The sequence below is a fragment of the Camarhynchus parvulus genome, chromosome 3 (genome assembly GCF_901933205.1).
Source record: "Camarhynchus parvulus chromosome 3, STF_HiC, whole genome shotgun sequence".
Taxonomy (NCBI): Eukaryota; Metazoa; Chordata; class Aves; order Passeriformes; family Thraupidae; genus Camarhynchus; species Camarhynchus parvulus.
The window spans coordinates 92722692-92735216 of NC_044573.1; the positions used below are offsets into that span (position 1 = coordinate 92722692).

Here is a 12525-nt window from a genome sequence, read left to right on the forward strand (position 1 = left end):
CTCACATTCTTTATTCTGCGATGAAATGAAGACAGAAGAAGGAGAAAGATGGGTAATCTTTCTGTCATTCATAATTGTTTCATAGACTAATTATAATAATTATAGTTATTAATAACTTTATTATGTACATAGATAAATCATTAAATGTCTTTATCTTGAAGTGACAAAGTGAATTGGTTGTGTTCTAAGTACAAAATCTGCCTAAGTACAAAACCTGTGCTATAAAGTGCCAGGGACACCTTTTACTTTAATCTGAATGTTTCATGTAATCAAATTTTGTCAGGATGTCTCTGAAGAAAAGAAAATCTTTGACCTAAGAAAATTCACATTTATATAACTAAAGATTTATACCAGCTGTATACTGAAAGGGAAAAATAAGTAGGGAAACTTTATATTCAAATTTTCATTTTTGATCTGCTGTTTCCTAGCTGTATTCCCATGTACACAATATTTCCAATAAGTATGTAGAATTTGATTTGTTATCTCCATTATCAAGGCAGATAGAATAGCAAAGAGACCAGTTACTAGCTTGATAAAATGCAGGAAGTTTTTCACTGGTAATACAAACAGCTACAGAGCCTATTGTTGTTGCTCCTTAAAAGTGCTACTGGGGAATAATTTGTCTAGCAGTTTCCCAGAATTTCTCTTTTGCTCATGCTTTAAAAGGAAGAATTTTCTAATGTGTTTCCTGAATTCTTGCAATGTCATATAAATGCAAATGTATTGCACACATGAGATAAAAGTGAAATTCTTCTCTTTATTGTTATTTGACATCGTAAAAAAAAGTAACATAGTGGAATAGAAATGTTTACAATGTACTCACTATTTTTCATTTAATTAGGTGAATTTAACATGTGTAAAAAATGATGTATTAAAAATGGTGAATATTTGAGACTTCTGTTAAACATGAATGTCTAGGGAGAAGCCATACACACCCATTTGCACCGGGAAAAGCTAACTCCCACTGTGAAAAAGTGATTTGCTTGCCACATTAGCTGGCTGTTCTTTGAAAAAGAGCAAAGAAATGTCTCTTGTGATAAGATTTTTGCTTATCTGCAGTTTTATGAACTATCTAATCCCTTTTCATAAGTTCCTGAATAATTAATGTGTGATTATGGGTTCTAATAACCCCAGCGTGCCTTCATAGCTGTTTGAATCAGTAGTCAAGGACTTCAGACTATGTTACCAGTTCTACAGATTTCTGAGTAGTCAGATTAAATCAGATTATGTTAGAAGATTTTTGCAATTATCTTCAATGTGGGAATTTTTATTAAAAGTTATGCATGGGAAAAAAAGGAGTTAGGTGAAGGAAAAGTAATTTGAAGGTGACAGTTTCATTAGAAAGAAGTAAATTTGCATTACTCTAACAGAATATGTTATGGCTGCAGATTTGTTGGTGTGGAAAATCATTTCTCAGGCAGTGACTGATTTTGCTGCTCTGGGCATTCTCACCTTTCCCCCTTGCAGATCCAGCAGCACAGTAGCAAGATACGTGGTGAACTTTGAGAGAGATGGCTCAGAAACCAAAGGCACAGCAGATGACATCTCAACTATTGGATCTAATAAGGTTGAAAGTGAAAAAATACCAATTTCTCCAGTTGAAGAGAGGGAAATATCAGCAACCAAGCTGACAGTAACAGACCTTCAGCAGCTGGTTGCCACTGCACTCCATGAAGACCAGTCCCTGCCAGTGGACCTTGGAACACTTCAGTTTACTGATGGTCAGTAAAGCAGGTGGCAGGTGCCAGGCATAAACCTGAATCTTGCCTTCCCAAACTGATGCAATTTCAGTAAGGTGTCCTTTGCTTCTCTAACAGATGATTTTCATCTGACATAGTCCATTCTCCTTGGTGTTGAAATAAGTTAAGTTTTACAGTAAAATGTGTCTTTATACAGCTTAACTTGCAACTGTATTAGAATTTTTTTTCTTGGTTTTTTGGGTTTTTTTTTTTGCACATTAAGATCATTAAGAGGAGAAATATAAAATAAATACTATGAGTATTTTAGCTTCCAGTACGGACACTCTTCTTTTTTTAACAAGAAAAAAATTAGATCTGCCTTTAACATCAGATTAGCTTTCTGAAACTCTGTCTTTATTGTAAGCAAGCCATCTAACCTCTCAGCAGCATCAGAGACATTGGCACCTTAAACAGCATTTGATCCCAAGATAAAATCAGTAAAGATGTGTTTCACTCACACACTGAAACACAGAGGGAGTGTAGAAGACAAGCTGGGTGTGAAAAACTCCAGCAGAAGCTGAAGATCTGCTGTTCAGTAATCCAGCTAATAAATATCCCTTTCTAATTCATCAACCATTTTTTCAAAGCTAGCGAACTACTTTTTGAGAGATGTGTTAGAAAGCGGTAAAAATAATTTGAAATAATTTTTCATATGCATGTTTACTGCAACAACCTCAAAACTCATACTGAATTTTAACTACAGTGTTTCATTTGCAAACAGCAGCATTTTCCTACTAAAAAAAAAGTTATTCAGTTGAACTAATACTTTCTGTAAGAATAAAGTGTCATATTTTAATGTAGAGGAAAAGTCCCAAGAAAAAAATTTATATAGAACACTTCAATACTAAATTTTTAATCCACTTTCTCCCAGTAGTTAATTCTAATACCCAATTTTAGACAAACAGTTTCCATGCAAGTACTTTTGAGATCTTCTCTGAGAGGTGAAAGGAACAACTTGAGCAAAAAAGCCAAAACACCGACATTGCAATGGTGTGGGCTCAGGCTAAAACTGGAATGACTTGAGGCTTAATGAGCACAATATAATGAGTCATTGTAGTCCATGCAGATTTAACTGAGGGGTTCACACTTCAGATGATTTTAAGCATTCTCCATGGTTCAGCTGTCTACAGACCTATCCCATTTATGCTAAATAAAGCATATGAAGAATAGTGCATATATAGTTTGGTTTTCTTCATAATTGTCTTTTTGAATGGGAATTGATGGTTTTTTTGTCTTTAGATGGATTTTTAAAAGCAATTTTTTGATGGAGAGCATTTTAGTACTGTTTTTTTTTAATTGAGTTTATGTGTTTTGATCAGTTTTCAATGTGCTGGTGCTGAAGTATTCTGTGCTGTCTCTTTCTCTCTTTCTAATACTTTTGATTTTCTTTGCAGAAACTATTATACCACCTAGTGATTTAGACAATGATATCCAAGGTGTGGTCACTATTCCTCTGGCAGGCCCTGATTTGGTAGGTTAATACCATTTTTCATGTTTATTTATTTCTCCAAAGGAAAAGAAATTAAACAGTGTTTAAGAGGCAGATAAACACACAAAAATTTCTTGTGCTGGAATAACATATGTGCCTTTTGTACATTCTGTAAGGATGAATGTTGTGCTGTTTTACTGCAACTGGGATACTGTTTAGAGCATTTACAGGTAAATATTACTGCTTGATTACATTTTCCAGATTTACTTACAAAGCAAGCAGTGTCTCATCAGTTCAGTAGTACATCTTAATGACAAAAAGAGAGCAGTTTACAGGGCTAGTTAAGGTCATCTTTCTTCCACCACTTTTAAAATTACAGGAACTGTGATCAGGATCACATGCCAAACATTTTACACATCCTATGACTTCTTAGCAGCCTTCCTGTATCTGAAGGGGACCTGCAGGGAAGCTGGAGAGGGACTCTGTCAGACAGATCCTGTCAGGATCTGTAGTAACAGGACAAGGAAAATGAACTGAAAGATGGGAAATTTAAGTTAGATATGCAGTAGATGTTCTTTACTGTGAGGGTGGTGAGACACTGGTACAGGTGCCTGGGGAGGTTGAGGATGCCCCATCCCTGGCAGTGTTCCAGGACAGGTTGGATGTGGCATTGAGCAATGTGGTCTAGTGGAAGATGTCACCATGGCAGGGGGGTTGTGACTAGATGAGCTGTAAGACCCCTTCCAACCCAACCCATAATATGATTCCATGTTGACTTAGCTATTTGCTAGCTCATGTGGCTAAAGAAAGATTATTGCCTTTTTAGCAATGAAGCTCAAACATAATAATGAAAGCTGTTTTTTAAAACTTTTTTTAGGAGGAGCTCCCACTAGGTTATCCCAGTCCAGCAACAGTGGATCAAAGAGGAGATGTATTTGTCGATGAATTTACAACTGAAAGCCCTGCTCTAAGTGAAGAAATCAGTATCCCTGAAGAATTCAATAATTTTATTACATCTGAACCTGATTTTCCTACCAAACCCTCCAGAGAACCATTTCAGGACAGATATCCATACACCCAAGGTATTGCTACCGACCACCCAAGTTTCACAGTGCCTTTCAGTGCTCTGGGTAGCACCAGCAGTCCTCCAAAACCCGAGGATTCCTATTTGCCTCCCCCAGCAGATGACTCTGCTGGCCAAGACGCGCTCACGGGTGGCTCTGAGTCTCCAGTGGAGCTGGCCACCACGGGGAGCTTCACCACACCCCATCTCCTGCCTGCCAGAGAGCTGGACAGGGAAGCTGAAGAGAAGCAAGAACTGACTGACACAGCAGAACCTCCTTTCCAGGAAGTCGACCAAGACAGCCTGTCTGGACAAGGTAAGACACAAGAGATTTTTATGTAAGAGGGAGTAGGAGAGGTGCAGCTGTTGTGACACGTGCAGTCACGTGCCAGAGCAGTAAGCATTCCTTTCCATTGAGACAGAAAATTCTCCTTCACAACCAAAGGTGAAAAATGTACATTTCTGGTGGTCTCTTCAGCAAAATCCTAATGCACCTTAGTTCAAGGTTGTAAAACCCAACAGATGCCAAAGGATAAGGAACACTTAGTACAAAGTATTATGGTAAAATTTCAAAAAGGCAGAGCAAAAAAACATGTCACTGGAAAAAAATAAAAAGGAAGTTCTAGATTAACATTTAAAAAATTGGTACTTAGAAGATGGAAAGTAAATTACTTTGGGCTCTACTGTCAGTTGTGGGTGATAGCTGCGAGAGTAACATGACATAATTTCTTCCAAGCAAAGAGTACCATGGCTCAGAAAAGCTTTCATATCTACAGGTCTGATTAATGTGAAAATTTTTTTAAAATTTCTGTTTTCTCTATTTGTTTATTCCATTTTATCTATGCAGTAGTCATGGAAGCACCCATCTACATGAGGAAAAATATGAAATAAAAGAAAAAAGGATATATATACATAAAAAGAAGTCTGGATAATGCAGCCTTTCAAATGAAAAATTCATGATAGACACATTTCCCACAGCTGACCCTGCAAACTAAAGAAAGTTCAGACAAAGATCAGGGTCAGCTTTAGGGCACAGGCAATTTAGGCTTTCCCCCAGAACAGCAAAATATCTGTAAGGTTACTGCTTCCTTTGCCTCTACCAGCAGCTACAAAGCCATACGAGCCACTGTGTGCAGGTAGCTGAATTGTGCAGGGCAGGAGCCTCCACTGGCAAAGCAGGAATAGCCGTGATTAGGAGGAGTTGCCCTCCATCTGTCCCAGCTCTTGTCTGCTGCTCCTCCAATCCTGCTCCCTGGCCTGGCCTTACCGTCTCTGTGTTGGGTCAGTAAACTTAGATTTTATTTACACTTCAAAGCCTGTGCTTCCTCTGTAATATGCAAGAGGTCACTATAGGCACAAGGGAGGAATTAGTTCTTGGATGAATATTAATATGCTTTGTCTCGGATTTTTGACTGACTCTCTCAAAAGGAAAGCAGAGGGCAGGTAAGCACATCATGGGAATCAGCAGGATTCTTTGATGTCCCCACATAGTCTCTAAGCAATAATAAAAAATCTGCAGAGGAAAACAAACAAAAGGCAAATTTAGGGCAAAATTCCAACAACATGCATTAGCTCGCACAACGACACTCGACACTCTTGGTGTTTCTGGATGTCTAAGAACGTCACACTCAAAGCCTGTAAGTGCTCCCTGCTGCAGGAAAGTTCCCTGTTCCCATAGGAGGTTCTACTCTGTCCCAGCTCAACCAGCTCCCTCCTTGCCCAGGCCTTGGCCTTTCATGTCCCTCCTGTACTCCAGAAGTCTCTTGAAGTGAGAAGCGGGAACCCTTCTCCTACTTTCAAGATATTCTTCCTTATCCAGCATGTCCAAATCCAGCAGGAAGGGAGCTTCATCCCTGCTGCCTGCCCACATCCTGTAAGGCAAACAGGCCAGGCAGAGCTGATTGGAGACCTGGACAGGGATTACATGGTGCTAACATCCTTCACAATCCTTCACAATGGGCCTGCCTGGCAGAAATGTGGGAGTGGGGAATGTCCATTCATCATATAGCCTGTAAAACCCAACAGATGCCAAAGGATAAGGAACACTTAGTACAGAGTATTATGGTAAAATTTCAAAAAGGCGGAGCAAAAAAACTTGTCAGGGAAAAAAGAAAAGGAAGTTCTAGATTAACATCCATTCATGTTTTTCTGGATCAAGCAAACCACTACATCAGTGTTTTAGAGAGTAGAGGATGTAAAAGGTGCCACTTGGGAGCGCACAACCCCACTTGGGAGCACACAACCATCATCTCCTGACTGAGAAGAGCACAGCACATTTCATGGTCATGTTGTTGCATGGTAGTTAATGCACTGAATATAAATATCCCATTCTATAATCTTGCCTTTATAAACAGATTTTGGAAATGAGAGAAAAACAAATACTTTATGATTAGCAGAGTGACTTAAACTTTAGAAAAATCACTTCTTACAAGAATCAGCTGTCAAATGTTCCTGAAAATAATGTTTATGATGAAAAGTCTTACATGCAACTATTTTCAAATGCATGCTGAGAAGTCTTGTAGTGCTGCTAATAAAAGCACAGCATACCTTCAAATAACATTCATTATAACTGTGGAGAAGTGCTACATTTGCAAGGAAAGGAAAGTCATGCATTTTTCATTCTATTCACTCATTGCATTAGGGACTTGATGTCATAAAAACTGCATAAAGTCACATATGTATTTCCCAATTTCTTAAACATCTCTTGCCTATGAGCTCCAAATGACTGAAGGGAAGAAGCTGAAGATCTTTAACTCACTTGCACTGACCCCTTAAGAAATTATTTGCTGAATATTTAGGTTAGAACCTGTCAAACTGCAAAATAGAACAAAATCTAGAGCTGTAAAAAAAAAGTCTACCCCAAAATAAGGCATTCTGTCTTGTTTCACCTTGTTGAATAAAAGTTATGTCTGAAACAAGCACCAGAGTATAAGAATTCCATCATTATTTCTGCAGCTGAGTAGCAGGGAAAAAAAATAATTGTTCCCTGTCTAAAAAGTAGGGATGCTGTGTTAGCAATGACTCAAAGCCACAGCCATTATATTTTCTTAAAAGCTTTTACGACACAAAGCATACTGCATGCCTAAAAGTCAGGAAAGCTGTTGAAAACCTATTTATTGAGTTTTTAAAATGTATACTCTTTACTCTTTAAAACTTTTTTCCCTTTTTAAAGCCTTTTTCAATTCTGGCAGTCCTGTGTGTACAGTATTTCCTGTAGCCTTTTATTTCCTGATATATTGTGCATTCCATGGGAACTGATGGAATTCAATCTGGAAATTCAGGTTTTATTAAAGTCGCCAGTGTTAGTGCTATTAATTTTAATATGGCAGCAGAACCTACCTGGTACAGAATATTTCACACTTTGTTCCTGGCTGCATTTCATAGCTGCTTTTCTTAGGAATATTGAAGGGAAAAAAGGTCTTAAAACTGTTTTTGGTGTGAAAGGGCAGGAACTACTCAGACAGTGCTGTATAAGGTTGGGCAGAGGATTAGGGTCTAAACAGTTGTCTGAAACACTACTGTATTAGTTTTCAACTATTTCCCCACCCTACTCTCCAGAAGATGGAGCACATTTTCTTCATCATGTGTTTAGAAATCTAAATTCACTCTTTATTACCATGAAAGGAAAAACCGACTACCAAAAATAACATAGTCTGGGGTTCTTTTAGGTGTTAGCTCTGTTTCAGAGATGGGCTTTATTGCACTGGCTGTCACATGTGTGTGCTGGGAGCTGGACATCACTACAGACTCCTGAATATTGAATGTCTACATCCTACACCAACTACTTTAACTGGGCCTGCCCAAGATCACCGAGCAAGTAATTTAAAAAATTTATTTCACAGTTTTTAAAAAGATAAACAGCCTCAGCCTCACACACATAAATACAGGCAAAGTTCTGCATAAGACACTTAGAGAAAGGTGGGCAAAAACAGGTGAGGGATGAAGAGTCCATGAGAGGTGTCCTTTGAAGCCGTGGAAGAATGGGAATTGCCAGGCGTGGGCAGCCAGGGGGAGGGATGAGCCCGGAGCAGGCGTGGGGCCCCTTTCAGACAGGGCTGTGCAGGGGCAGCTCTGCACAGTGAGGGTGTCCAACTGCAGGCCAGGGGAGACTGGAGCTCCGTGCTGGCCACATGGTGGTGGCAGCTGCTCCACCCCCTGCACTAGTCCAGAAACAGCAGGAAGATGCCAAGCTGTCCTTAAAGTAAGCCTAGTGTTCTGAGATTTCACTACAGAATTAGAAGAAAGCCTGTGGCACAATTTTCCATATCTCTAATTGAAAAGTTCTGAAATGCCTGTATCAGATGTCACTATTTCAATATCTGACACCTCAGAAAGGTTTTTCTTTGCTGTAGCACCTTTAAAATATTGTCTATTTCTATTTTCCATTTACAACTAGTGCAAAAAATAAAGGGCCTTTTTCCCCCTACTGTCTGAGATGATACCTGATCACATTTCTCCAGCATTCTTCTTTCTTCTTCATATTTTCCTCCTTCTGCAGTTAAAATTTCTTCTGTACAGTTAAATTTCTTCTCTTTGCAGTCCTCCTGTGACTGTGTAAAACAGTATGACAATTCAAAAGGGAAGCAATTTATGCAATGTATTAGACAGATGTTATTTCAAAAACCAAGAAATTTCAGCAGTAAAACAAACAATAATATTTGGCTTCCTAAACAGTAAGAAATGTAATTTGAATTTGTTTTAATTGTAGCCACTAACAAATTGTACAGTCCAGGTAAATGTTTATCCCAAAATCCTGGCCATCATGGAGGCAGCATTATTTCTGGAGAGGTTATTGCAAAACAAAACAAAGCTGCAGTAAAATCCTTCAGCTGCTCAGATTTACTGCCTCTCAGTTTGAGGAGGCTGGGTCATCCTCAGGCTTTCAAGAAGGACTCTGAGAGACAAATACTCTGCAGGGTTTATTGCAAGGATTTTTTTTCTGTGGGAGGGAACCATTGATAAGGAGTACATGATGGTCACATCTCTGTATGTGTAACTGATAAAAGCCTCATTAATTATTGCCATAATTAATCTCATGTTCACACATTGTCCCCATTAATATTATCCTGCTACCCAACAGTTAATTAGGTGGCACACTCATCACTCAGTCTTATTTCCAAGTAATCTTTAGGAAAAAATCTCAGGGTTTTGCACATTCGTGGATTTTCTCTGCCTCTGGTTCAACCTCAGCTGCCTTAGGAGTGTCTTTGCTTGGCACAGTTTTCTGTTTGGCATAACCAGCATTGTCACAGAAAAGAAAACCCCGTTGTTTCTTGCAAGAACCTCTCTGGAAGTTCCCAGGATTGGAATTCACTCATTCGTTGTGCCAGGAATGCTCACCATTTTTTTCACATCAATGGATATAGAGGGTAAGAGCTCTTCTGTTCCCTTGAATATTTTTATGTTTTCCTTATGTGTTCTCGGATCATAAACTGACAGGATTTTCTTGACATTTTTCCCCATCAGCTTCTCTCTGTGCCATTCTACTTGTCTCTTGCTGCTTCAGATGTGCAAAGAGTGTTTTTTATGAAGGTTGCCTGACGTTTGGAGAAGTGAACAGGTAGGTCTAGCAATGTCATTTTCTCAAGCACCTCATACAATATTCACTAGTCTGAAAGTTGTCTATAAATTGAAGATGAGGGTGAATAGAAGAGTTCCAGCTGGCCCATATTAGGATATGTTAGATTGAAGGAAATATTTTGATCAGTTAGAACTGCCCACTCAGAGTATCCCTGAGGAATTGTAAACACATTAAAATAAGTTATTAGCATCTGGTCGGATTTTAACGACAACATTCTGCCCAGCTGTCTCTGAGCCAGGAACAGCAGGAGCAATTGGAATAGAACAAAATCTACATCACATTTTCAAAACATACTTAGAAATGCTGAAATGAAATTACTAATCCAAGCGAAAAAGTTTGAGAGAAAGTGAGCACTATCTATTTTTCCAATTTAACACATGACTTGTTTAAATTATTAAGCTATCCAACCACTTCTGTTTTACTTTAAGGCTAAGCTTGTCTTCCTTCAAATATTATTTCTTATTCATGACCCCCCAAATACACAACATAAATGAGCCAAAACAAGTGATAACTTTCTTTAAACTCAATTGGTAATTCCAATGACTCATTAAAATGACTGTGTGAAGTACTGAAAACAATTTATATTGCTGCTAAGAAAATTTGCTTATCCAGATGCAAATCTTCTCATATAATGAAAAAATGTATAATAATGTATAATAATGAAAAAAGGTAAGACCCCGTTGTGCACCTATGAAAATAGCAGGAAGAGAAACCTCAGTGCTCCACCACTTTTTCAGTCACACTTTGTAGTCAAGCCTACAAACCACCCGTAATTCTTCCTCTTTGTTACAGTGCATGAAGGAGCTCTCCCTCCAGGAGGGATATATATGTGTTGCTGCATGTGGTTTAATTCCACTTTGTTCCAGAAAATTAATCTTGTTTGGAACTAAAGGGCTAAAAACTTGAGGCAGTTTACAGATTTTACACGACTGCAATAATTATAATTGTCTAATAAAGGCAAATATAAAAGGCAGAAATAAGTTCAGAAATTGAAGGGCCAGTATCAAAAATAATTTGAAATGTGTACTTTAAATATATTATTGTCCTGAATAAAATTAATTTAAAACCCCTGGTCTTTGCAGCAATATAATCAGAGAAATATTTTAAAACAAATAATACAGACTTCTGTGCTGGGAGTGTAAGGTTAACATTTGTCATGTCATAAATGAATGAAACTAATGAACTTTACATGTCATGTAGTCCAGCTGGAACAAATATTAGGCAAAGTGGCTCTGCTGAGACTAAAATGCCCTAAATAATGCATTTCCCTCACTTATTAAAAATCCATGGTCTTGCTAGAAATGCTGGGTTTAAAAAAATTTTATTATGATCAAATGGTACTAAAACTTTGACTTTCTAAGTTATTAATCTCCTCTCTTTGGAGAATTCAATATTCTCCAGCATAGGAGAGTCTACTTGACCTCAGACTGGAACTTTTTTTAGTCTGTTCCTTGTTAGAGAATAACTCATGCCACCTGCATTGGACTGTTATAAACAAGTTGTAACTTGGGTGCTCTGAATATCCTCTGCTCCATCACCTGCTCCATAACTCAATGGAATTTTGTATCTCTGTCTATAGACAGGGCTTGGCCTTCCAGCTGTGATCTTCCCAGCCATCTTAAGATGCCTTACATAGATTGCACTGATACTAATATCAATTTAAGCAGCTAGTGTTTTAAAAACGCTACAGTGTTTTAAACTAACAAACAAAAATACATAAAAATCTTAAATGGAGGCATATTTGCAATAATGGCATTAAATTTAATGTGATTCACGTTTATGAATATTTACAACTTAAACTGCTGTCAGGGGTGTTATAGACTTTTTGGTTTTAATTGCAAATGCAAGTAACTTCTGACTTTAAGTTGAAGATAACATGCAATTTTTCTCCCATAAGTCCTTAACATTTCTTTCTCAAACTTTCTATGAAGTTCTGTAGAGGAAAAAACTAAACTCAATTTCAAGCAATGACATCCAGGTGTAAATTAGAAGGACACAGAAATTTCACTTTCATTCTGTAGAACAGTAAGATCATTACATGCATCAGTAAGAACATGATTAAACCAAGCCTGGATGCAAAATATTTTATTTCTTCTTCATTTTACTGAATTTACATATTTGGCCTTGTCTTTCATTCTTCCCCAGCTGGTAGACTTTAAAAAATTAAATTATTGTAGTATACAATATTTGTAGAATAGTGGTGCCAATAACAGAGTTTTATAGTCAAAATTTTATACAGAGTCAAACATTCCTTAACAATCATCTTTATTGCCATGCAGTTTGGAATAATGGGCTTTCAAGCAGAGCTGGAGCAGGGAATTGCTGGCACAGAAAAGCCTGCTGGGGCTGACTGAAAAAACAAAAAGTATTATTCATGAATGGCATCTTCATAGCTGAGGAGTTCAGTTCCTAAGGTCCATCTTCCCATAACAATTGCCATAATTTTAATTTATCATTCTAGAGATGGAAAGAAATTAAGTTCGGAAACTATTTTAACACATTTCAGTCCTTTCTCCTAAATGTATATGTAGCCTAGAGCAGTTGCTGAAGCCCTGGTTAAACTTGTCTTAAATAAAATAAGCTCAAAGTTCCATTCTCATCCCTATTCTATACCCTCTATATCTACACCTAGCTATCCCTGTATCTTCTTCACCATTTCAGAATCAGACGCTGACACTTCAAAGTGAAACAATAAAAATAAAAATTATGCTGA

At 37.8% G+C, this 12525-nt stretch overlaps 1 protein-coding gene across 1 annotated transcript in view; it reads left to right on the plus strand.

The window, feature by feature from the left end:
* IMPG1 (interphotoreceptor matrix proteoglycan 1) overlaps positions 1–12525 on the plus strand; it is a 51931-nt gene that overhangs the window by 23987 nt on the left and 15419 nt on the right. Inside the window, exons 9-12 of the mRNA XM_030944774.1 lie at positions 32–52; positions 1468–1721; positions 3134–3210; positions 4046–4547. Coding sequence (XP_030800634.1) covers positions 32–52; positions 1468–1721; positions 3134–3210; positions 4046–4547 — 854 coding nt within the window. The remainder of the gene's footprint in view (positions 1–31; positions 53–1467; positions 1722–3133; positions 3211–4045; positions 4548–12525) is intronic.